Source organism: Adiantum capillus-veneris, chromosome 25 (assembly GCF_014529385.1).
Source record: "Adiantum capillus-veneris isolate H3 chromosome 25, ASM1452938v2, whole genome shotgun sequence".
NCBI classification, from domain to species: Eukaryota; Viridiplantae; Streptophyta; class Polypodiopsida; order Polypodiales; family Pteridaceae; genus Adiantum; species Adiantum capillus-veneris.
The window spans coordinates 143505677-143532482 of NC_140955.1; the positions used below are offsets into that span (position 1 = coordinate 143505677).

Below are 26806 nucleotides of genomic sequence, written 5' to 3' on the forward strand. Positions count from 1 at the left end.
CCTGTTTGCTTAATTATCGACCAAGCCACCGTCCAGCAAGACACGGTTCTCTAGCAGCCCATGACCAGCAATCTCATCGTGAATGCTTTCACCCTCATCAGTGTCATTACATCGAAAGCTTAGGGGATTGCATTTGGAGAGAGGCAACAAGTAGGAGAGCAATACTATCCGCTGTAACGGAACTAGTGCATGTGTTTAGAGAGAGAGAGAGAGAGAGAGAGAGAGAGAGAGAGAGAGCGAGAGAGCGGACACATGCAGAGCTGTCTGTAAAATGTGTGTGTGTGTGTGAGAGAGAGAGAGAGAGAGAGAGAGAGAGAGAGAGAAAGAGAGAGAGGGGGGGGGGGGGGGGGGGGGAGGGCGAGTAGGTGTAGTAGGGCAACAAGAAGGGTGGGGCTTCACAAACTCATAGACGATTGTAAGAATCTGCACAAATTCTACCTATTGTTTCTTTTCCAAAATAGGTAGAACCTACTTCCGTCCCTCCTTTTCTGTCTAGTTTGAAGAAAAGGCAAAATCGATTGATGATCCGCCGAAGAGTCAGGCCTTTGCATTTGCTGTTAGAAAAGTATGAGCAACGATGGCGACGAAAGCCTGGAGCTTATTTGCTTGCTTGACAACGTGCAGGGACTTGTAGATGCCCTTGCTTGCGTTCGCTGGAAGAGGCAGCAGGTACTTCGTCACCCCTCTCTCTCTCTCTCTCTCACACACACACACACACACACACACACACACACACACACACACACGTACGCACGCACGCACGCATCTGCCATGTGACACTGGCGCTTTGCGCATTATCTCCGAATTACATATTTGTAGCATACGGTAGACCTTATGTTTTAGTATTCGAATGGATGGTTCTAGGACGCAATTTGTGAGCTGTCAGAGCATGGAGTGGTCATAATGGTGGAAGAGTGGTCATGCCTTCAAGCGCGTGTCTACTTTAGAAAAGAGGTACTTAGTACTGCTCCAGCTAAATGGCTTTGATGGAAAATTTCACTCCTGTTTTGTGTGTAGCTTTTCCGCACTTATGTATATCAAGCTGATGTGCGCCCACGGTTTGGAGTCAGCTTGGGCTTGCTTGTTGATAGTTTAAGTACCTTCACTTCGTCAACTGGCACTACAGCACTGGAGTTCCGGTACCCTGGACCTGACATGCAGCTTCTTCTCAAGTAACTTTCTTTGCTGCTTCGCAAGTAACATGGTTTTTGAGTGTAGCTCTCATTAGAGCAATTGGTATTTCTGTAGTAGTGCACGCAGATTGGCATTATGACAAAGTTGTAAAGGATAGTCTCACATTCTGTGCCCTCGCTGTTGCCATAATTGTTAGTGCTCCCCTATGGTTCCTCCTGCACATATTACATGACACAAACTAAAAATGCACTTTTGTTTTTTGATAGACAAGATACCAAGGAGGACTATTTCACATTATGTGCACTCTGCCGGAGATCCACCCTATCTTGTGTGCTCTCTTTCCCCTCCATCCGCTCTCCCTATGTGTTCATTGGTATTGCCACACCTACAGTGAGGGGCTGCTCCCAAAGCGCAGGCGTATAGGCCTGATTGGGTGGCTGTTTTTATGATAAGAAATGCTAGAGAAGATCATTTTGGAAGGTTGACTGTTCGGCTGTCCTTGGCTGCCAAGATGCAAGATCTCAAGAGGGTTTTGGACGACCTGTTGGCTGCTAGGTGCTGCTGATGAACGCACCTCTAAATCTGATAGTTGGCTTCAGCCTTCCTCCTTTCTGCCTCTTTCTTCCCTCTGCATCCCTTGTGTGAGTGTTTGTGTTTGCTGCCTGGGTTGCTGCGTTTTAGCTCTCCTAGGAAGGCAGAGAGACATGCCAAGTGGGGGACAGAAGCCTACATAGCTATGGAATTGAACCAAAACCGGAGCTAAACATGGCTAGACACGACCCGACATGAGAGACCTACCTCACACTGGCCGGGCACAGCCACAAAATAGCCCTCACTCCCTAATCTGCTCCTGGGAGATACCGGAGCTACCACCGGACAGGAAAATGAACTCTAACACCCCCTCAGGAAATCAGACTAGAAAGCTGGAGTGAGAAATTTGCAACTGGAAAGTGTCACAAACGGGAGCACATAACAATATAAAATATACTCGGATAAATAGAATTTATCACTTAATATGGAAGCCAAAAGATATAGAGAGAAATAGATAGAGAGTGAGAAGATCGACACAGTACTGGGGACCAGAAGATGGGCTGGTCCCTCCCCGTAATAGTATCTTTATTATTGAGGAGAAGTCTATACAAGCACTTGAACCGAACGTATTACCACGTTCGTTCTAGAATAAGACTTGATGGTTCCTGGAAGCCTCGGCTTCCTATTCCTAGGGCAAAACCCTATTCCAAGGAACTTCCGTTCCTTATTCCAAATCCTCGAGAATCAAGGTTCTCGCCTTTGGATCTCACCTTCCAGACTTAGGGCATTACATCCCTGCAACTCTTTTCTAACTTTGTTTTCAGAGTCCTCTTCCTGCAGATTAACTCCGCTTTCTTGGACACGAAGTCCTTCCCTTGGGAATTTCAACTTCCGGATCACATCTCGAGAGTCTACCTCTCTTCGATCCGTGGCTCTGCTTCCCAAACTCGGGTACGAAACCCTTGGGGCTGATCTGGCTCTAGTTCCTCATAGCGCTTTTCTCCTTCAGAGGCTCGTGCCTTCCTCTGCTCCTACTCCCTCACGAAGAGGAAGTACACCTGCAATCAAATACTTAGAGATCATAACATGAAAATCGTACCTTCAAAGTCTCGACGTTGGTCGTAACGCAAGTTGGTTCTCGAAAAAGCAATTCCCGGAAGAGATCTCCGCATAGAAAACCCTCTCTTCCAATCCTACACACAAAAGAGGTGTGTTCTGGGGTTCCTTCCTGTAAATCAGCCCCGTCTACGACTTTTATGGGCTGAAAACAGCAGCTTGTCACGATGGAAACAGGCTCCGTAGGCACTTCTTCGCGAGGGAACTCGCGCACTGGGTCTTGGTGACATCTGATACACTTGGGGCAGCCATGGGCATCACTGGCAACGTCTTCTTTACGGCTGAAATCTGCAGCAGCATCTCCTTCTTGCAAAGATTGGTCTTCCCTTTGGGAGAGGGTGTGATGCTTTTATAGCTCCTCGGCCATGGCAAAGATAGCTGCTCGCGTAGAGATCGCGGCCGTTTTTTTTTTTTTTTTTTTTTTTTTGTGCTGTTTTGCCAAAAAAAGAGAAAGAGAAAACGTTGGTCTATCTATTGCCTTATTTATCAGATGGCTGCCCACTTATTAAGAGGGCCGTCGGCGTATTTTAAAAATAGTATGAACCTGCCGAAAAACTCAATAAAATTTTATAAGTTAAAAACAATGCTTTCACAGCACTTCCTAGGCGTCCCTGGATGCAATCACATGCACAGTTGCAATGCAGACATAGACTTCCTCCCGCGAAAGCATCCGCTTTCCCAAAAAGCAATCCCGCTTTCTCAGAAAGCATCTGTTTTTCCTCAAAGTTTCCTCTGAACCCATCTTCATCAAGTGCTTGCTTTTCCTTGTGCACAATTCTAACACAGTTCGGAATTTCCTTTTGACTATGGATATCCCCTTTCCGATGCACCCGTCACCCACCTTGTGACGCATCAGGAATACCCATCACCTAGTCCTTTCCTACCGAACTTACGGTACAATCTCCTTCGTGATGCTCTGTCACCCATCCTATGACGTATCAGAGATGTCCGTTCCCGGATGGTCGGATACTTCTTTCCGATGCTCCTTGTCACCTATCCGATGTGACGCACCAGAAGTACCCGTTCTTGGTGGCCTTACGGATATTCCCGTTCTCAGTGCTCCCGTCATTGCTTTGAATGACGCACTAGGAATACTCTGTACTCGGATGTCTCCAGTGAGAAAAACCCTCTCACTTAAAATTCCAATAATTCATTTAGAATTATTTTTTCCTTGGTGTTCCAAGCGAGAAAACCCTCTCACTTATAAATCCAATAATTCATTTAGAATTATTTTTCTGTCAGATAAAGCCAATTTAGCAACAGAAAGAGAGGGTTTTGTGGACGAGGATATCTGCTACAAATTTCGTAGTGGGAAAGTAGATAAAGCCAATTTAGCAACAGAAAGAGAGGGTTTTGTGGACGAGGATATCTGCTACAAATTTCGTAGTGGGAAAGTAGCCTGTAGTACAATCCAACTGCTACGCCCGAGAGACGTCTGGGAAGTACTATGCTGTTCGTTGAAAGTAAATCCAGCTCTATTAAGAATCTTCTCAAGCTAACCGACTCACAAGTCGCACAACCAACATCTGTAGAAGGCATTGTTGCTGTCCGCTTCAAGAGTATGCATCAAAACTGAGGGTAAAAGGCATTAAAGACTGGCATCCGGATCGTTTCACAACTCTAAAGTATCCACCCTTGAGGAAAGAGTCGGAAATCTGTACCTCCGGTCATATACCACATGCCAGAAACTCCAAGCTGCCACGGAAGTCTGAGGAAAGGGACAACCGAGGCTACTAAGGAACTATATGTCCAATGATAAAGAACCAAAGATTTGCACCAACCATCGTATAGAATGATGAACTGCACACTGCATCTGAAGGAACTTCATTGGAACTGAGAGTGAAATTGTAACTGATCTGTCTGGAACACCACTCGAGCGAATATCACCCCACTCAAACATCCAGCAGAAAGAAAACACAACTTCTGAGACTGCAGCTAACACGACAAGATCAAGAGAAGATCCTGCTTCCAAGCTCTGCAAGAGATGAGCAAGGTGCTGTAGAAAGCCACCAAATAGACTGTCAACCCTGTCCGCTGCACATGGAACCACAAGAACGATATGGAAGTAGTCTACGCAAATTGACTCCCAAGCTTGCTCCACATCCCTCTCCGAAGGGAGAACACCCTGTGAGGATTCTAGGTACTAATCCTTTAGTAAGTACTTAAACTCATGATTAAGACTTAAGAAACTGAACTGAACTCAAAGAAAGACTCAGAAGACTCTGTGTTTTATTCATTGAAAGTGTGATACAAGGGCTCCTTATATAGGAGACGAAGAGACACAAATGAAAAGACACATCTCTTGGTGAAGAGACATGACTTTAGATGTAAAGACACATCCTTTCGGCGAAGAGCTGCAACCATTGGGCGAAGAATCGCACCCGTAGAGCGAAGGGGTGTGACCAGTCGTCGAAGGAGTGTGGCTTTTGGCGAAGAGGCCTGTCACTTGGGCGAAAGGGTGTGACCATCCAAGTGCAGGGGTCCTCCTTGGCATGGCACTTCGCGTATCTGCATTAATGAGTAAGTATTGTAATGTAGTTAAGTCACAAATGTGACATTCCCTCCCTCTTAAAATAAAACCCATGTGTCAAATGAAAGTCTACCATTTGTCGAAGAATTCTTGGAGGAGGTGAGGGTATTGTTGCATTTCTTCATCAGTTTGCCAAGTAGAATCTGACTCATCTAAGTCCATCCACTTAACAAGAAATTCAGTTATGATCTTTTGTCTAGTTTCTTTTTGACGAACGTTGAGAATCTTTTATGGGACAAGAATAATGTGTTAATCTTCAATTTCTGGCACATAGGAAGATAACTCTGCAACAGGCGAATCTCCTTGAATATACTTTTTAAGCCAGGAAATGTGAAAAGTTGGATGAATTTTTTCCCATGAAGGCGGAAGTTCCAACTTGTAGCTGAGAACTGAATTCTTCTTGATGATCTTGAAAGGTCCATAGAAGCGAGGTCGCAATTTTGGAAAGACTGACTTCACTGTTTTGTAGCGATGGGGTGCCACATACAATAAACCAAGTCACCTTCTTTAAATTCTGCATAACGACGATGCTTATTGGCCTGCTTCTGATAACTTTGTTGAACATGAAGCAATTTATCTCGAATCTGTAGAAGGACATCTTGCATTTCTTGAACCAATTGATCTGCTAACGCTACTTTGTGTTGAAGAACAAAGTTTGTAGGCACAAGAGGAGTATGTCCATATGTTGCTTAAAATGGTGTCATTCTCTCACGTGACACATCCAACCCTATGTGTCCGTGGACAAGCTACAACATGATTAGGGTTAAGTCAGTCCAGTCAGTCTAGATTAGAAGTGATCTGACATTTTTTAAGTGACTTTTGTTGGAAAGTAGGTAGGGCAAATTGAGTAAGTTTGTATATAAGCAAACTAGAGTTAGCACTATTTGGCAGAAGAGGCAACAGGAGCCAAGCTCAGCAGACAACTTCTCCAACAAGACTCTTGGTGGGTTTCCTCCAAGCAAGAAGCAAGAACTATCGCCATAGACCTTCCCTCACCTAGCATTTTTGGGAAGCATCATCATTTAGCGTTTTGCATCAGCATCAGCATCATCGCCACCAAAACCCAGCATCTAGCATTTTGACAAGACATCAGCTAGCGTTTTTGGATTTCCCTAGCGCTTACAGATTCCAGCCTTTACAGCCGTCAACTCGGCGATTTTCAGCATTAGAAGACCAACAAGTTCTAGCCCTAGAAGACCAACAGATCCAGCCATAAAGAAGTAGCAGATTCAACTCGGTAAGAACCTCAGTTTTCAGCCTTGAAGAATCTCTGTTTTCAGCCCTAAACCTGCAGATTTTCAGAGAAAAAGACCCACAGAAAACAGCCCCAAAATCAGGGTTTTTGGCTTAGTCGCAGATTTCAGCCCATAGAGTTTTTGGACAGCAGTAGAAAGATTGCAGATTTCAGCCCTTAGGTCGACTTCGTCATCACCGTCGTCATCGTCGACATAACCTAGACTTGCATCAGTCACATGCATTCCCATTGTACCAGTTTGTGCAATCATAAGTAGACCACTCTCGCTGACGAGAGTGGGGCCTTCGGAGGAGGGTTTTACGTCGTCTCTGGTGTCGTATCTCTCTTCTCTCTCTATCTCTCAGTCTCATTCACTTGCACGAACAGTGTCCATTCACTTTGTTGTGATCATAGTACTCTCTCATTAAGAACGGAAGGCTCTACCTTCCATAAGAACAAAAGGAACCTTGAGCACAATTCGGAGCACTCATCTTGAGCAAAAGCGCAAACATTCATTCCGCTGCACCTTACATTGGTATCAGAACTTTGGCAGTGTTTTGTATCACTCAAGGAAAGAACCACAAGAATCACAAGAATTTTTTTTGCTTGTTGCGGTCGTACGAACCCAAGTTCGCTTGGGCGTGTCGATTCCTGTTCGTGTTTTTGAAGTGACAAGGAAAGAAGGGCTTGTCTAGCCTCCCCTTGTGTCTCTTTTCACTCATTGAGAGCAGACCGTGCACTTAGCGGCCGGCCAATTGACGTGAGGTGGGAAAAGCAACCTTGGTGTGAGCGCAAGGCCGCCAAGGGGTGCGCCCACGGAAAGGAGTAGAACTCGGGTGAAGAGAAGATCCTTCTCAAACGCGGTTTGCAAGCGAAAGAAAACCTCAAGAACCTCAAGACCCTCAAGCACCCAAGAACCCAAGACCCTCAAGAACCCAAGTTCCTCGTGAACTTAAGAACCAAAGATCATAGTTCATGGTCGTCACCCGAAGCGGAATGAATACTTCGCATACAGGTGATGAGCATGAGAGAGGTGACGAAGAATTTTCCCCACCAAGAGATTTTTCTGACCCTTCCCCATCTACGTCAAGGATTGCCCTAACTCCTATGGAGGCTTTAGACCTGATGTTTCTGGAACAAAATTTAGAACGCGAAGCAAGAAATGCAGAAATGAATCGCAGGCACGCAAGAGACAAAGCAGAAAGAAAGGCAAGACAAGAATAGAGAGACCGACACATGCAGGAGTTCTTGCGACTCTTTTCTCACGTGCCTGCACAGATGCAAGAGATTCAGGAGACGGAGACTCTCTCAGTCTCTTCTTCTCCCAAGCATGACACACAGGATTTGCATGATTATGAGAAGCATGTTGATTTGATTGACAATGATAAGCATGATGATTTGATTGACAATGATTTGCATGGTGATTTGGATGATAATGATGAGCATGATGATTTGCATGATCAAGATGTGATTTCTCACAAGCATGATGATTTGCATGATCAAGATGTGATTTCTCACAAGCATGATGAGTTGCATGAAGATGATGCGATTGTTCACAAGGATGATGTGTTAGTGGATGCTTTTCCTAGCGAAGCTAACCTCGTTGTAGATTCGATCAATCACGAAGAACCGATCTTGGCTTTCGAGTCGAGGTCCAAAGAACCCCTACTGGACGATTTGATCATTCAGGAAGAACCGATCTTGGCTCTCGAGCGTAGGTCTAAAGAACCCTCACAGGAAGTATTATGTGTTCGCATGATTGATACGCACGCATTGTTCGAGTGTTTCATTCGTGATCGTTTCCTGTATTTTAGTCAGCGTCTTTATGTGATCCCTTTTTCTAGGCATGACATATTGTACGTTGAGCACGTTTCATTCATGAATGAGCACGAATGTATGCGGATTGTTCATGAAAAGCTGAAAAGTATACATTGAAGGAAGTCACAGTCCTTGTCTCTTCCTTGGCATGACACATTTGTAGAAAGAGCACATGAAAGAATGAGCACCAAGCATGGGCATTTCCATTGTGATTTGCCACAGTTGATTGATTTCGATCAAACAAAAAAGATTCGATCTCATTGTTTGCATGTGTTTGATGAACGGTTTGTCACTCCGTCTCTATGTTCATCTATATTGCATACACAGTCTTTAGAGAAGACAAGATTTTTTCCACTCACTTTACATGGAATATGTATGTTCACGGTTTTGTGTTGGAAATGGTTTCAGGAATTTTTAGCCATGGAGATTCTTGAAGAAGAAAGAAGCATGACTCTCGACGAAGTTGAAGCATTGAAGGAGCCATAGAAGACTTTGCGTCGCTTTCGGCGCGGCCCAAAGAAGCAAGCGTTGTAGACCTTTATGAAGTTCAAGTACCGCACGACCCACACATCAGAATGGGCCGGCGAAGAGTCCCTTCCAGGATTCCGGATACTATTGGCGATCTCTCTCGACGCCATACAGTTCGGTACCAGTACCTCACTTTGAAAAGGAGGGGATGTCACGTGACACATCCAACCCTATATGTCCGTGGACAAGCTACAACATGATCAGGGTTCAGTCAGTCCAGTCAGTCTAGATTAGAAGTGATCTGGCACTTTTGTGAGTCTATTCGTAGACCGTGCATGCCCAGTCATTTAGTGTAGATGCATATCCTCTGGTTGCACACAGCATGATCATAAGAATTCCCATCAGAATCCATCAGAATCCTTCAGGGAATTTTCCAGTGCGTTTAGCCTATTTTACCTATTTTTAACATTTTCACTTATTATTTTCAAGTGACTTTTGTTGGAAAGTAGGTAGGGCAAATTGAGTAAGTTTGTATATAAGCAAAGTAGAGCTAGCCCTATTTGGCAGAAGAGGCAACAGGAGCTAAGCTCAGCAGGCAACTTCTTCAACAAGACTCTTGGTAGGTTTCCTCCAAGCAAGAAGCAAGAACCATCACCATAGACCTTCCCTCACCTAGCGTCTTTGGGAAGCATCATCAGTTAGCGTTTTGCATCAGCATCATCGCCACCAAAACCCAGCATCTAGCGTTTTGACAAGACATCAGCTAGCGTTTTTGGATTTCCCCAGCGTTTGCAGATTCCAGCCTTTGCGGCCTTTAGCCTGGCGATTTTCAGCATTAGAAGACCAACAAGTTCCAGCTCTAGAAGACCAACAGATCCAACCATAAAGAAGTAGCAGATTCAGCCCAGTAAGAACCTCAGTTTTCAGCCTTGAAGAATCTCTGTTTTCAGCCCTAAACCTGCAGATTTTCAGTGACAAAGACCCACAGAAAACAGCCCCAAAATCAGCGTTTTTGGCTTAATCGCAGATTTCAGCCCATAGAGTTTTTGGACAGCAGTAGAAAGATTGCAGATTTCAGCCCTTACGTCGACTTCGTCATCACCGTCATGATCGTTGACATAACCTAGACTTGCATCAGTCACATGCATTCCCATTGTACCAGTTTGTGCAATCATAAGTAGACCACTCTCGCTGACGAGAGTGGGGCCTTCGGAGGAGGGTTTTACGTCTTTGGTGTCGTATCTCTCTCTTCTCTCTATCTCTCAGTCTCATTCACTTGCATGCACAGTGTCCATTCACTTTGTTGTGATCATAGCACTCTCTCATTAAGAACGGAAGGCTCTACCTTCCATAAGAACAAAAGGAACCTTGACCACAGTTCGGAGCACTCATCTTGAGCAAAGCGCAAACATTCATTCCGTTGCACGTAACACATTCGAGTTACCGAAGAGGAGAGTTATTATAAGCAAACTCCACAAGTGGCAAATAATCCTCCCAAGATGCTAATCGAGTTTGAATGTAATGTCGAAGCATCTCTCCTAAAATTTGGTTCACTCTTTTTGTTTGACCATCAGGCTGAACTGAACAATAGATTGGTGCCAAGAGACTTGAATAGTGATGTCCAGAAATGTCCTGTAAACTTTGGATCTCTATCGGATATGATGGATTTTGGTAACCTATGCAATTTGAAAAGATGTTGTACGAACAAGATTGCAACATCCGGGGCAGAAACTGTTTTCTTGCAAGGTCTAAAATGTGTCATTTTGGAAAATCGATCAACTACCACAAGAATTTGAGCATTGCCTTCAGGTGAGCGATGCAAAGTGGTAATAAAATCTATGTTGATACTTTCCCATCTTTCGTTAGGCACAGGTAAAGGTTGGAGTAAACCTTGAGGTAACTGTCGAGAAGCTTTCATGATCGGACATGAATGACAAGCTTTTACTAACTTAATAACATCTACTTGCATCTGCGGCCAAAAAAATGTTGCTGACAAAAGACGATATGTTTTGTTAACTCAAGGATGTGCAGAAAAAGGTACTTCAAGTGTTCATGATGTTCTTGTATCAAAATCTTCCTCAAAGATCCTTTGTGTGGAACACAAATATGATCCATGTAGTAGAGTAACTCATCCATTATTGTATATGCTTCAAACATATTCATCTCTGAAGGAGTGGGACTTAGAGATTTGAGGGCTCGAAAAACATCTCCAAAGTCTTTATCTGTCAAATATTCATTCTTGAAACACGCAGGAATTTCCATTTGCAGATTTGTTATAGCAAAATTGGTTGCTTGAGGCATGTGGCTCAAAGCATTTGCTACCACATTTTGTAGACAAGGCATATAGTGAATCACCATGTAAAAATTTGCCAAAAATTCAACCCATCTTTCTTGACGAGGATTCATCATTGGTTGAGTAAAAATATACGTCAAAGACTGATGATCTGTTTTAACCACTGAATCTGCGCCAAGAAGGTAATGTTTCCAAGTGCGGTAAGCATGTACAATAGCCAAAAATTCCTTATCATATAGTGGGTATCGCATTTGTATTGCTGAAAATTTTCGACTGTCAAAATGTCACGTGACACATCCTACCCTATATGTCCGTGGACAAGCTATAGCACGACAAGGGTTCAATCAGTCTTAATTTAGAAGTGATCTGGCACTTTTGTGAGTGTGTTCGCAGACCGTGCATGTCTAGACACTTAGTGTAGATGCATATCCTCTGGTTGCACACAGCATGATCATAAGCATTCCCATCAGAATCCATCAGAATCCTTCAGGGGAATTTTCCAGTGCATTTAGCCTATTTTTCCTATTTTTGACATTTTTCACTTATTATTTTTAAGTAATTTTTGTTGGAAAGTAGGTAGGGCAAATTGAGTAAGTTTGTATATAAGCAAACCTAGACTAGCACTAATTAACAGAAGAGGCAGCAGGAGCCAAAGCTCAACAGGGAACTTCTCAGCAAGAACCCCCTTGGTGGTTTTCCTCCAAGCAAGACTTCCACTCCCTAGCGTTTTTGATCACCATTGCCTGCAGTCCCATTGCTTGGCGTTTTTAGCAGATCATCACCGCCGGGCAATCACAAGACCTGGCGTTTTCAGCAGAACATCCATCGCCAAGCTTCATCAAGCCTAGCGTTTTTTATCCAAGCATTGTCTGCTACAGATTTCAGCCTTTGGCGATTTGCAGTAGTCCATTTTCAGCCTCTTTTTCTTCACCATTTCAGCCCCAACATAGTAGCAGATTTTCAGCCATTAAGACCAGCAAAGGTAGTGTTTTCTCTTGCGTTTTTAGCCGCAGCAGAATTCAGCCTATCAGCGTTTTTGGACAACAGATAAAGAGTAGCAGATTTCAGCCATAGCGTCGGTCTCGTCATCCCCGTCGTTGACATCGACCTAGCCTAGATTGCGTCAGTCACATGCATTGAATTTGAACCGGTTTGTGCAATCAATAGTAGACCACTCTCACCGACGAGAGTGGGGCCTTCGGAGGAGGGTTTTACAACACGTCTGGTGTCGTATTCTCTTCTCTTTCTATCTCTCAATCTCATACATTTTCACGCACAGTGTCCATTCTCTGCACTCTCTCATTAAGAACGGAAGGCTCTCCCTTCCATAAGAACAAAAGGAACCTTGAGCACAGTTCGGAGCACTCATCTTGAGCAAAGTTCAAACATTCATTCCGTTGCACCTAACATTGGTATCAGAGCTTTGGCAGTGCTTTGTATCACTCAAGGAAAGAACCACAAGAATCACAAGAATTTTTTTTTGCTTGTTGCGGTCGCACGAACCCAAGTTCGCTTGGGCGTGTTGATTCCTAATCGTGTTTTTGAAGAGTGACAGGAATCCCAAGAAAGAAGGGCTTGTCCAGTCCCCCTTGTGCCTCTTTTCACTCATTGAGAGCGGACCGTGCACTTAGCGGCTGGCCAATCGACGTGAGGTGGGAAAAAGCAACCTTGGTGTGAGCGCAAGGCTGCCAAGGGGTGCGTCCGCGGAAAAGAGCAGAACTCGGGTGAAGAGAAGATTCTTCTCGAACAGAGATTGCAAGCAAAAGAAGACCCTCAAGAACCCAAGAACCCAAGACCCACAAGAACCCAAGTTCCTCGTGAACTTAAGAACTAGAGATCATAGTGCATGGTCATCACCCGAAGCGGAATGGATACTTCGTATACAGGTGATGAGCATGAGAGAGGCGATGAAGAGTTTTCCCCACCAAGAGATTTTTCCTACCCTCCCCCTTCTCCATCTACGCTACGAGTTGTACCAACTTCCATGGAGGCAATGGTCAAGTCGATGTTGGACATGATGGCCCAACAACAAGAAGCAAATCGTGTGCACGAAGAAAGAAACGAAAGAATTGCCATACAACAAGAAGCGACTCGCATTGCCTTGGAACGCGAGCGCGATGAACGAGAGGAAAGAAAAGCACAAAGACAAGAGGAAGCTGAAGCAAGATGAGCGGCCTTGGAGGCCGATCGGGAGGCTCAAAGAGACCTTCGCACTCAAGAATTGGTTCGACAAGTTCTTGCCTCGAAATTGGAACCAGCCAAAGATGTTGATAGTTCCTCAAGTGGCGCAAGCCGGGATGCGGACTCCAACAACCCAGTTACAGAGAAGTTGACTTTCAGTAAGTATGATGGTAAGATGGATGCTATGGTTATTCGTTCTTGGTTGCATCAATTTAATGCTTATTTTGCGACAACTAAGAAGACAGGAAATAGCAAAGTTTTGACGGCAGCCATGTATCTTGCCGGTGATGCCATCAATTGGTACCACGCATGGCAAGAGGCACAGTTAGCCGCGCACCTAGAGGAACCCGACGAATTCACGTCCCTTTCCTTCAATTGGGCTGATTTCCAAGACAAGCTCAAGGCGCGGTTTATGCCACCTCAGTACCTCGCACGATTGAAGGACGATTGGCGCGCTCTCAAGCAAAATGGTATGCCGGTTATGTCTTTTTCTAATCGTGTTTTGCAGCTAGGTACCCAATTACGCAAGTCGGATGATGAGCGCAAGGAGGCATTCCTTTATGGATTGGACGAGTATATCAAGTACGATGTCGAGGTGCTCGATTCAATTGATCTCAACAAGGCGGTAGCGATTGCTCTCGCACAGGAGATGAAGCACAACAAGGGAAAGCCTAAGGAGAACAAGACTTCCACAAGTACCTCGTAGACTTCTCAGAACCGTAAGAACGGTAAGAATGGTAAGAACGGTAACTCTTCTAACCAATCTTCCAATAGTCTCTCAGAAAAGAATTCTTCCTATGAACCTAAGGGTAAAGCTAACACAATTACTAAACCTAAGCTCACTCTATATGAAAAGGTAGCACAAGGAATTTTAGGAGGATACAGCACGTCGGAAGAGCAAAGCACTTATTCTAAGGAAGGTCGTTGTTTTCATTGTCAAATTAAGGGTCACATAAAAAGAACATGTCCTAAGCTTGAATCGAATGAATCTAACACAAGTGTGCCCCGAGTTTCTCCTGACCCTCCCATTGATGATTCTCTCATTAAATGTTATGGTCATATGACGGGGCAGCGTTTTGTCATATTGTTTGACCCAGGTAGTATGCATGATGTGATCAATCCCTCTCTTGTTGAGAGAGCCCGCCTAGAGGTTAGTCAGAAATCTCCTCTCGAGGTCTTTGGCTTTGCTCTCGGTATGGACTCTCTCATCACGAAAGAGTAACTTGGTGTGTTGTTTACAGTTCAACAAGCTGCTTTCCGTAGAAATTTTTTTCTCTCTTCTCTCTCAGGATGTGATATGATTTTGGGCATTCGATGGTTTTGTGAGTATAACCCTCTCATTGATTGGGCGGAAAATACGTTCACTCTCAATGCCAAAAGTGACTCTCCCATTTGTCATTCGTGGAGAGGAAGTTGTTCATTCTCCCTCTCTCATTGCTAATGTGCAGGCGAAGATTGAACGGATTCAGGAGAAGGAGACTCTCTCAGTCTTTTCTTCTCCAAAGCATGACACACAGGATTTGCATGATTATGAGAAGCATGATGAATTGAATGATAATGATGCGCATGATGATTTGAATGCCAATGATTTGCATGAGGATTTGGTTGACAATGACAAGCATGATGATTTCCATGATGATCAAGATGTGATTTCTCACAAGCATGAGGATTTTCATGAAGATGATGTGATTGTTCACAAGGATGATGTGTTAGTGGATGCTTTTTCTAGCGAAGCTAACCTCGTTGCAGATTCGATCAATCACGAAGGATCGATCTTGGCTCTCGAGTCGAGGTCCAAAGAACCCCCTCACGAAGAAGCGATCTTGGCTCTCGAGCCTAGGTCCAAAGAACCCCTTCAGGAAGAACCGATCTTGGCTCTCGAGCCTCAAGAACCCTCCAGGAAGTATTATGTATTCGCATGATTAGTAGACACGCATTATACGAGTGTTTCATTCGTGATCGTTTCCTGTATTTTAGTCAGCGTCTTTATGTGATCCCTTTTCCTAGGCATGACATATTGTACGTTGAGCACGTTTACTCATGAATGAGCACAGTTGTATGCATATTGTTCATGAAAAGCTGAAAAGTATGTATGTAAGGAAGTCACATTCCATGTTCTTCCTTGGCATGACACATTCGTAGAACGAGCACATGAAAGTATGAGCACCTGATGAGCGCGCGGCGGTGTGTGCAAGTGATAGAGCACGCGAAAATGTGCAGGCCTTGAGGCTTGAAGCGGAGGCACTGTGCTGCAGAAGGGAAGCGCTAGCAGAACGAAGAGGGAGAGAGAGAGAGCTCACGTTTTTGGGGAAAACTCAATAAGTGAGTTTTGGGTTTTCCCACTTTTATTATAAGTGACCTTTAAAAAATATGTCCAGTATTGAACCTGGACAAAGTATAAAAATATACAAAAAGGGGTTATTTAGGCCTTTAACCCAACAACCTCCCACTTAAAGGCATAAATGACGCCTTTAAGTTAACCAACTCCCACCAGCTATATGCAATGCTCATGTTGAGCCTTAGCAAGACTCTTGGTGAGAACATCGGCAGGGTTATCCTGTGTATGGATCTTAGTCAAGCTGACTAGACCATCCTCCAATACCTGTCGTATGAAGTGGTACCGCACATCTATGTGTTTGGTACGCGCATGAAACATGGCATTTTTGGCTAAATAGAAAGCACTCTGGCTATCACAACCCAACATGGGTGTATGAGCAGGCATTCCAAGTTCTTTTGCAAGTCTGCCCAACCAAATGGCCTCTTTTGAAGCCTCTGTGGCTGAAATATATTCAGCCTCAATAGTACTCAATGCCACAATTTTCTGTAACCTAGAACACCAAGAGACTGCACCACCAGCAATGGCAAATACATATCCATTGGTAGATTTCCTGGTATCCATGTCACCTGCCATGTCTGCATCACAATATCCCTGCAACTTTAAGTCACTTTTGCCATAACAGATACACTTTGATTGTCAAGTGACACATCCAACCCTATGTGTCCGTGGACAAGCTACAACATGATTAGGGTTCAGTCAATCCAGTCATTCTAGATTAGAAATGATCTGGCACTTTTGTGAGTCTATTCGTAGACCGTGCATGCCCAGTCACTTAGTGTAGATGCATATCCTCTGGTTGCACACAGCATGATCATCAATATTCCCTTTAGAATCCATCAGATTCAGTCAAGGGAATTTTCCAGTGCATTTAGCCTATTTTCCCTATTTTTGGTATTTTCACTTATTATTTTTAAGTGACTTCCCAACAAAAGTAGGTAGGGCAATTTTGCTAAGAAAATATATAAGCAAACCCAAGTTAGCACTCAATGGCAGAAGAGGCAGCAAGAGCACATGCTCAACAGGCTTTCTTCTCAGCAAGAACCCTCAAGCGCCAAGCTCCCCCATAGCCTAGCGTTTTTGGATTGGACAACCTCAACAGTACCCCCAATTCTGGCGTTTTCAGCATTGCCTTGATCTCCATCATCACCAGCATTACCTAGCGTTTGCAGATTCCTCTCATCGCTAGCACCTCAAATTGCTAGCGTTTCCAATTTCAGCCCATCAGCGTTTTTGGATCCCATCAAGCCCAGCGTTTTGGCTAAGGATACAAGGCAGCCCAGCGTTAGTCATTTTCAGTCATTGCCGCATCAGAAAAGCAGCGTTTTCAGCAGTGAAGGATAGCAGACAATCCAGCCCTAGAAGCATTGCAGATACCCCCATTTTCAGCCCTCAAAAACGCAGCCAAAACAGTCATTTTCAGCCACCAAAACAGTCCTGAAATTCAGCAGTTAGAAAAACACAGATTTCAGCCCTAAAGTCGTCGTCGTCATCACCGTTGTCGTCATCGGCATAGTCCCTGACTGCATCAGTCCATTGCATCGTCATTGTACCACTTTGTGCAATCAAAAGTAGACCACTCTCGCCGACGAGAGTGGGGCCTTCGGAGGAGGGTTTTACAACGTCTCTGGTGTCGTATCTCTCTTCTCTCTCTATCTCTCAGTCTCATACACTTGCACGCACAGTGTCCATTCACTTTGTTTGTGATCATAGCACTTTCCATTAAGAACGGAAGGCTCTCCCTTCCATAAGAACTAAAAGGAACCTTGAGCACAGTTCGGAGCACTCATCTTGAGCAAAGCGCAAACATTCATTCCGTTGCACCTAACATTGGTATCAGAGCTTTGGCAGTGTTTAGGGTTGATGCTTTTCCTAGCGAAGCTAACCTTGTTGTAAATTCGATCAATCACGAAGAACCGATCTTGGCTTTTGAGTCGAGGTCCAAAGAACCCCCACAAGACGATTCGATCATTCAAGAAGGATCGATCTTGGCTCTCGAGCCTAGGTCCAAAGAACCCTCACAGGAAGTATTATGTTTCGCATGATTGATACGCACGCATTGTTCGAGTGTTTCATTCGTGATCGTTTCCTGTATTTTAGTCAGCGTCTTTATGTGATCCCTTTTCCTATGCATGACATATTGTATGTTGAGCACGTTTCACTCATGAATGAGCACGAATGTATGCGGATTTTTCTTGAAAAGCTGAAAAGTATGCATTCACGGAAGTCACATTGCATGTCTCTTCCTTGGCATGACACATTTGTAGAACGAGTACATGAAAGTATGAGCACCAAGCATGGGCATTTCCGTTGTGAATTGCCACAGTTGATTGCTCTAGATCATAAGAGAAAGATTCGATCTCATTGTTTGCGTGTGTGTGGTGAACGGTTTGGCACTCCGTCTATTGGTTCATCTACATTGCATGGAGAGCCTTTTAGGAAGACAAGATTTTTTTCACTCACTTTACATGAAATAGGTATGTTCATAGTTTTGTGTTGGAAATGGTTTCAAGAATTTTCAGCCATGGAGATTCAGAAGCATGACTCTCGACGAAGTTGAAGCATCGAAGGAGCCACAAAAGACTGTGTGTCGCTTTCGGCGCGGCCCAAAGAAGCAAGCGTTGCAGACCTTTATGAAGTTCAAGTACCGCACGACCCACACATTCGAGTGGGCCGGCGAAGAATCCCTTCCAAGATTCTGGATGCTATTGGCGATCTCCCTCGACGCCATACAGTTGGGTACCAGTACCTCACTTTGAAAAGGAGGGGATGTCACGTGACACATCCAACCCTATGTGTCCGTAGACAAGCTACAACATGATCAGGGTTGAGTCAGTCCAGTCAGTCTAGATTAAAAGTGATCTGGCACTTTTGTGAGTCTATTCGTAGACCGTGCATGCCCAGTCACTTAGTGTAGATGCATATCCTCTTGTTGCACACAACATGATCATCAGTATTCCCTTCAGAATCCATCAGATTCAATCAAGGGAATTTTCCAGTGCATTTAGCCTATTTTTCCTATTTTTGGTATTTTCACTTATTATTTTTAAGTGACTTCCCAACAAAAATAGGTAGGGCAATTTTGCTAAGAAAATATATAAGCAAACCCAAGTTAGCACTCAATGGCAGAAGAGGCAGCAGGAGCACATGCTCAACAGGCTTTCTTCTCAGCAAGAACCCTCAAGCGCCAAGCTCCCCCATAGCCTAGCGTTTTTGGATTGGACAACCTCAGCAGTACCCCCCAATTCTGGCGTTTTCAGCATTGCCTTTATCTCCATCATCACCAGCATTACCTAGCGTTTGCAGATTCCTCTCATCGCCAACACCTCAAATTGCTAGCGTTTCCAATTTCAGCCCATCAGTGTTTTTGGATTCCATCAAGCCCAGCGTTTTGGCTAAGGATACAAGGCAGCCCAACGTTAGTCATTTTCAGCCATTGCCGCATCAGAACAGCAGTTTTTTCAGCAGTGAAGGACAGCAGACAATCCAGCCCTAGAAGCATTGCAGATACCCCCATTTTCAGCCCTCGAAAACGCAGCCAAAACAGTCATTTTCAGCCACCGAAACAGTCCCGAAATTCAGTAGTTAGAAAAACACAGATTTCAGCCCTAAAGTTGTCGTCGTCATCACCGTCGTCGTTATCGGCATAGTCCCAGATTGCATCAGTCCATTGCATCGTCATTGTACCACTTTGTGCAATCAAAAGTAGACCACTCATGCCGACGAGAGTGGGGCCTTCGGAGGAGGGTTTTACAACGTCTCTGGTGTCGTATCTCTCTTTTCTCTCTATCTCTCAGTCTCATACACTTGCATGCACAGTGTCCATTCACTTTGTTTGTGATCATAGCACTTTCCATTAAGAACGGAAGGCTCTCCCTTCCATAAGAACTAAAAGGAACCTTAAGCACAGTTCGGAGCACTCATCTTGAGCAAAGCTTAAACATTCATTCCGCTGCACCTAACATTGATTGTGTACCTTTCAAATATCTCAGAATGCATTTGACAGCTTCCCAATGCGCTTTGCCAAGATTCGACATTTATCGACTAACAACTCCCACTGCATAAGCAATGTCGGGACGAGTGGCAACCATAGCATACATAAGAGAACCACAAGCTGATGCATAAGGGATTCCCTTCATTGCTTTCAATGCCACCTCATCCTTTGGGCAATTTGCTTTGCTAAGCTTAGTGTATGGAGGTAAAGGTACTCCAAGAGGCTTAGCATCAGCCATATTAAACCTGTCAAGTATTTTGCAATGCACGTTTCTTGAGATAAAAACAACAACTTCAGCTTTCTATCTCTTTTAATACGCATGCCCAAAATATGCTCTGCATCACCCAAATCCTTGATAGCAAATGTTGAATTTAGCTTACGTTTCAGAGCATAAAGACTAGTCTTATGTTTCCCGGCAAGCAGCATGTCATCAACATAGAGAACAAGTATGATGGGACTACCATCTTCATCCCTTTTCGTATACAAACAATGATCTGCATGGCTGCGTTTAAAGCCTTGAGACAGCATAAAAGTGTCAAACTTCTTATACCACTGCCGTGATGATTATCTCAAACCATACAGAGCCCTTTTCAGTTTGTATACAAGTTCCTCACGTGTAGGAACTACAAAACCTTCAGGTTGTTTCATGTATATGTCCTCTTCAATGTCACCGTGCAAAAACGCTGTCTTTACCATGCAAAAACCGTGCATCGCAATGAGAGCAAAAAGGACACGTAAAGTTGTAAGCTTTACAACGGGAGAAAAGATTTCTTGAAAATCAATTCCTTCTTTTTGTGCATATCCTTTTGCAACCAATCTTGCCTTGTACTTTGGTTTTTCATCCACAATCTTAATCTTGTATACCCATTTGTTAGGAAGAGCCTTTCTCCCTTTAGGCAATGACACAAGATCCCAAGTATCATTTGCATACAAGGATTTCATTTCCTCTTGCATTGCAAGCTCCCACTTACTTCTTGACTCACATGTCTTTGCCTCTTTATACGTAAGAGGCTCTCCCTCATCTGTCAACATAATGTAATGCAAAGAGGGATCATATCTACTCATAGTCCGTCTTGAACGAGTAGACCGTCTCACCCAATGATCCACATTATCCGGTAATGGGTCTACATCAGGTGGCATAATAAAATCATCAACAATGGGCTGCTTGTACATAATTTTCAGCACCATTTTCAGCATTGTTTCGTGGCTGCAAATGCCCTTCAGGAGCCTCAATTTGCTGTCCAACATCATCTGGCTAAAACACCACTGGATCATCTACATTTTCAGCCATATGTGGTGCATCTTGAGGGTCAAAAATATCCCTAACAGGTGGTTGGTCATGTTGAAATTTGACCCTTTTATGGTCATGCTTTGAGGCACAATTGTTTTGAAGCATCCTTGCCTTATTAAAAACAACATCCCGATTGTGTACAACCCTTTTGAGCTGAGGTAACCAAATCCTGTAACCCATTTCGCCTTCTCACCATATCCCATGAAAAGGCCTTTAATGGATTTGGCATCTAGTTTACTCCTCAACTCGGGTTTGACATGCACAAAAGCCTCGCAACCAAAAATGCGTAAGTGATCATATGAAGTAGGTTTGCCAGACCAAACCTCTTCAGGGATGTCACCTTTCAAAGACATGTGAGGGGATCGATTGCATATATGCACTGCAGTTTTCAAAGCTTCTTCCCAAAATTCATGAGAGAGATTAGCTGTGGACAACATGCATCTCACCCTCTCACAAAGTGTCCTATTGAATCTTTCAGCCACACCATTAGAAGAGGGGCTGTATGGCACAATAAGCTCTCTCTTAATGCCTAAATTTTCACAAAATTTGTTAAATTCAGCACTTGTGAACTTCCCCCCATTGTCCGTACGTAAGCATTTTAGCTTTCTACATGTTTGGGTGGTCACAAATGCATGAAATCTCTTAAACGCAGCAAAGGCTTCATCCTTAGATTTAAGCAAATAAACCCAAATTTTTCTAGAATGATCATCAACAAAGGAGACAAAATAGCATGCACCTCCCATAGACTTAGTAGGCATTCTACATACATCAGAATGTACAAGATCAAGCACACAAGATTTACGAGAGATACCAAAGTAATAAGAACGTTTTACTTGCTTGCCATATTGACATTCATTACAAAAGTCAAGCTTTGTGCCTTTAGCATCAAGCTTGTTCAAAAAACAAAGTTTAGAAAGGCCCTTTTAGCTCATATGGCCAAGCCTCTTGTGCCACAACTCCATGTGAGAGTTAATTTCAGCCAATGCAATAAACTTGCCCAACACGGCCTTTCCATGCATGCAGTAAAGTGTCCCTTTCTTTGTGCCCTTTACAATCAGCCTTGAGCATTTATTCATTTTCCATGATCCTCTCTCAAACAAGATGCTGTAACCATGCATATCCATCTGACCAACAAAAAGCAGACTCTTCTTGATTCCCGGCACATATCTAACATCATGCAAGACAAGCTCATTTGTGCCATCTATGGAGAGATGCACAGTGCCAATACCCTCAATGGAACATGCATGATTGTTTCCAAGGTATACATTGCCACGCTTGCCTGCATCAAAAGTAGAGAAACACTCCTTGATAGGAGTCACATGAAATGAAGCACAAGAATCAACAATCCAAGTCTGGGATAATGCATCATTGACAGTCAACAAAGCATCAATAAGATCACTCTTGGTGATTGCATGTCCTGTGAATGAACATTAAGAGAGGCATCAATGTCATAAGCATCATCATCTGACAAAGTGGCACACAAGATGTCCTCTACATCTGACAGCTCCTCAATCACAACACTAGAAGCCACATTGGCCTTCTCTTTGTCCTTTGAGCTATCCTGTGCATCTGTCTTGACTTCCTTCTCCTCTTTCTTTTTGTCTCCGCCATTCTTTTTCTGTTCTAACTCGGCTTTGTAGTACTTGCAATCGGGTTTCTTGTGACCTTTCCTGCCACACTGATAGCAAGTCACATCACCCTTGCCTTTGCTGCCATTTCCCCTTTCCTTACTCTTACTCTTACTCTTACTCCTTTGTACATAGGCATTCTTCTTTTTTGTCCTGCCTCTAACCATGTTGGCAGAGCTGCCTCCCTCTCCACTTGCTTTCCTCCTGATTTCCTCATTTAAGATAGAACCCCTAACACCATCAAATGTCAAATTGGGGTTATTGGACAATGAAACCACCAATGTTTCCCATGACTCATAAGCAAGAAGATAGCTTTCAGCTTATCATCAAAAGGGGGCAAGCCTGAATCCTGTAACTGCGACAAAGTACCTGCAAATAACGACAAGTGCTCTGCAGCGCTCTTGGACTCATCTAGTTGCATGCCAACAAGTTTTCGCATCAAATGCACTTGGTTGACAGGCGTTGTATTCTCATACATTCCCTTTAACTTCTCCCACACATCAAAAGTACTTGTGAGACCTTTCACATCAATGACTGTCTCATCGGTCATGGCCATTTTAATATATGTAACAGCCTTCCTGTTCAGGCTAACCCATGCTTCATCCGTCATATTCTGTGGCTTTATCTGTTCAAGTGCCCCTTCACAATCCTTAAGAAATAGGATTCCCTGGATCCTGTCTTTCCAAAGATCGAAACCTGTTCCATCGAACCTCCTAATCTCGAAGAGATTCTTCACATCCGAAGAAGATGAAGTTGCACGAATAAGAGGGCTAATACGCTGAATTTTTGGGCAAAATGCACAAAAACCGGAGTATAGCCTCACTGAGGTGTGCACTACAGCTCCAAATGGTCACATGAGCAATTTGGGGCAAAATAAGTCGATTTAGGCACAAAAAACAATTTCGGAAATTTATGCGCAGGAAATTTCAGCGAGCGAATTTGTGCTCAAAAACAACAATTTTAGTTGTTTTTAACCTCACAGAACATACATAAGGCTATTGCACAGCCTTTAGAAGCATGCAAGAGCAAAAGCCCCAATTTGTAGCATTAAATTGTATGAAATTGAGCCACAAATGGTCATACATAGCCAAACTTTGTCAAACGTGCGTAGATTGCTTCAATTCGCACTTCCCCCCAATGTAGTCGCATCATAAAAACACTTGCAAAATCCTGCGTAAATCTGAAATTTGCTGAAAACACCTGTTTTAGGACCTGTTTTTCGGCAATTTCAGTGTTTTCGGGTAGCGTGAACTTAGCAAAAGTGTTCCCACATCTTAATACATCATTTGCAAAACCTGTATTTTGCTGTCATAACCTGTAATTTGCTAGTTTTGACCTAATTTCAGCCTGTTTTATGTCAATTTGACTTGCCGGGAGCTTTCTAGTTCAGGGGACGAGTCCTTTGGTGATGAATTTACAAAATCTCGCGTGAAAGTTGAACTCCTTGGCTGAAAATCAGCGTTTGCAGGTTTGGGAGCAAACCCTAATTGGGCTCTGATACCAGTTGATGAGCGCGCGGTGGTGTGTGCAAGTGATAGAGCACGCGAATATGTGCAGGCCTTGAGGCTTGAAGCGGAGGCACTCTGGTACAGAAGGGAAGCGCTAGCAGAACGAAGAGGGAGAGAGAGAGAGCTCACGTTTTTGGGGAAACTCAATAAGTGAGTTTTGGGTTTTTCCACTTTTATTATAAGTGACCTTCTAGACAAAGTATAAAAATGTACAAAAAGAGGTTATTTAGGCCTTTAACCCAACAACACCAAGCATGGGCATTTCCGTTGTGAATTGCCACAATTGATTGCTTTAGATCAGAAGAGAAAGATTCGATCTCATTGTTTGCGTGTGTGTGGTGAACGGTTTGGCACTCTGTCTCTTTGTTCATCTACATTGCATGCACAGTCTTTGAGGAAGACAATATTTTTTCCAGTCACTTTACATGGAATAGGTATCTTCATGGTTTTGTGTTGGAAATGGGTTCAGGAATTTTCAGCCATGGAGATTCTTGAAGAAGAAAGAAGCATGACACTCGACGAAGTTGAAACATTGAAGGAGCCACAAAAGACTTTGTGTCGCTTTCGGCGTGGCCCAGAGAAGCAAGCGTTGCAGACCTTTATGAAGTTCAAGTAGTGTACGACCCACACATCTGAGTGGGCCGGCGAAGAGTCTCTTCCAAGATTCCGGATGCTATTGGCGATCTCCCTCGACGCCATACAGTTCGGTACCAGTACCTCACTTTGAAAAGGAGGGGATGTCACGAGGCACATCCTACCCTATGTGTCCGTGGACAAGCTACAACACGACAAGGGTTCAGTCAGTTTAGATTTAGAAGTGATCTGACACACGTGACACATCCTACCCTATGTGTCCGTGGACAAGCTACAGTACGACAAGGGTTCAACCAGTCTAGATTTGGAAGTGATCTGACACTTTTGTGAGTTTGTTCGCAGACCGTGCATGTCCAGACACTTAGTGTCGATGCATATCCTCTGGTTGCACACAGCATGATCATAAGCATTCTCATCAGAATCCATCAGAATCCTTCAGGGGAATTTTCCAGTGCATTTAGCCTATTTTCCCTATTTTTGACATTTTTCACTTATTATTTTTAAGTGACTTTTGTTGGAAAGTAGGTAGGGCAAATTGAGTAAGTTTGTATATAAGCAAACCTAAACTAGCACTAATTAGCAGAAGAGGCAGCAGGAGCCAAAGCTCAACAGGCAACTTCTCACAAGAACCCCCTTGATGGTTTCTAGCGTTTTTGATCACCATCGCCTGCAATCCCATTGCTTGGCGTTTTTAGCAGATCTTCACCGCCGGGCAATCACAAGACCTAGCTTTTTCAGTAGAACATCCATCGCTAAGCTTCATCAAGCCTAACGTTTTTTATCCAAGCATTGTCCGCTACAGATTTCAGCCTTTGGCGATTTGCAGCAGTCCATTTTCAGCCTCTTTTCTTTAGCCATTTCAGCCCCAACACAGTAGCAGATTTTCAGCCATAAAGTCCAGCAAAGGCACCGTTTTCTCTTGCGTTTTCAGCCGCAGGAGAATTCGGCCTATCAGCGTTTTTGGACAACAGATAAAGAGTAGCAGATTTCAGCCATAGCGTCGGTCTCGTCATCCCCGTCGTCGACATCGACCTAGCCTAGATTGCATCAGTCACATGCATTCAGTTTGTACCGGTTTGTGCAATCAGTAGTAGACCACTCTCGCCGAAACAAGAGTGGGGCCTTCGGAGGAGGGTTTTACAACATCTCTGGTGTCGTATTCTCTTCTCTCTCTATCTCTCAGTCTCATACAGTTTCACGCACAATGTCCATTCATTTTGTTTGTGTTCATTGCACTCTCTCATTAAGAACGGAAGGCTCTCCCTTCCATAAGAACAAAAGGAACCTTGAGCACAGTTGAGAGCACTCATCTTGAGCAAAGTTCAAGCATTCATTCCGCTGCACCTAACACAAAAGCAATGACACGATCATTTTGCATGAAAACACCACCTGATGCTTGATCAGAAGCATCAGTTATCACATCAAATGGTCGAATAGGATCTGCAATTGCTAAGACAGGTGTTGTTGTCAAAGCATGCTTGAGTTTATTGAAAGACTTTTCTGCTTCAGGAGTCCAATGTAGTTTATCCGTTTTTGTCAATTTCGTTAGAGGAGAAGCAATATCTGAGAACTTATGGACTTTGGTGTGATAAAAATTAGCAAGACCCAAGAAAGATCGCACATTTGTAATAGTGAGAGGTAAAGGCCAGTCAACAATGACCTTAATCTTCTTTGGATCTACAACAATCCCTGTAGCAGAAATCACATGTCCAAGGTATTCCACGTGATCCTTGAAAAACTCCCTTTTTTTCTTGTTTATGTACAATACATTTGTACGTAATGTCTCAAAGACAATCTGCAAGTGTTCTTTGTGATCTGCCATGGTTTTACTCAAGACAAGGATGTCGTCGAGGTACACGATCACAAATTTATCCAAATAAGGGCCAAAAATTTCATTCATCAAGGTCATGAAGGTTGCCGGGGCATTGGTTAACCCAAAAGGAATGACCAGAAATTCATAATGACCATACTTTGTCTGAAAAGCTATTTTGTATTCATCGCCAATTCTAATGCGAATCTGGTGATAACCTGACTTCAGATAGATCTTGGAATAGACCCTTGAACCCAATAGTTGATCAAAGAGTTCATCGATGAGAGGTAAAGGAAATTTGTTTTTTATCGTCAGCTTATTGAGAGCACGATAATCAATGC

The 26806-nt window shown here is 43.7% G+C and overlaps 1 protein-coding gene across 1 annotated transcript in view; it reads left to right on the forward strand.

The window, feature by feature from the left end:
* Positions 1-470: 470 nt before the first annotated feature.
* Positions 471-26806, forward strand: part of LOC147425780 (PCNA domain-containing protein) — a 39424-nt gene continuing 13088 nt past the window's right edge. The window contains exons 1-3 of the mRNA XM_086499669.1: positions 471-669; positions 865-954; positions 1018-1172. Coding sequence (XP_086355795.1) covers positions 568-669; positions 865-954; positions 1018-1172 — 347 coding nt within the window. The 5' untranslated portion in view covers positions 471-567. The remainder of the gene's footprint in view (positions 670-864; positions 955-1017; positions 1173-26806) is intronic.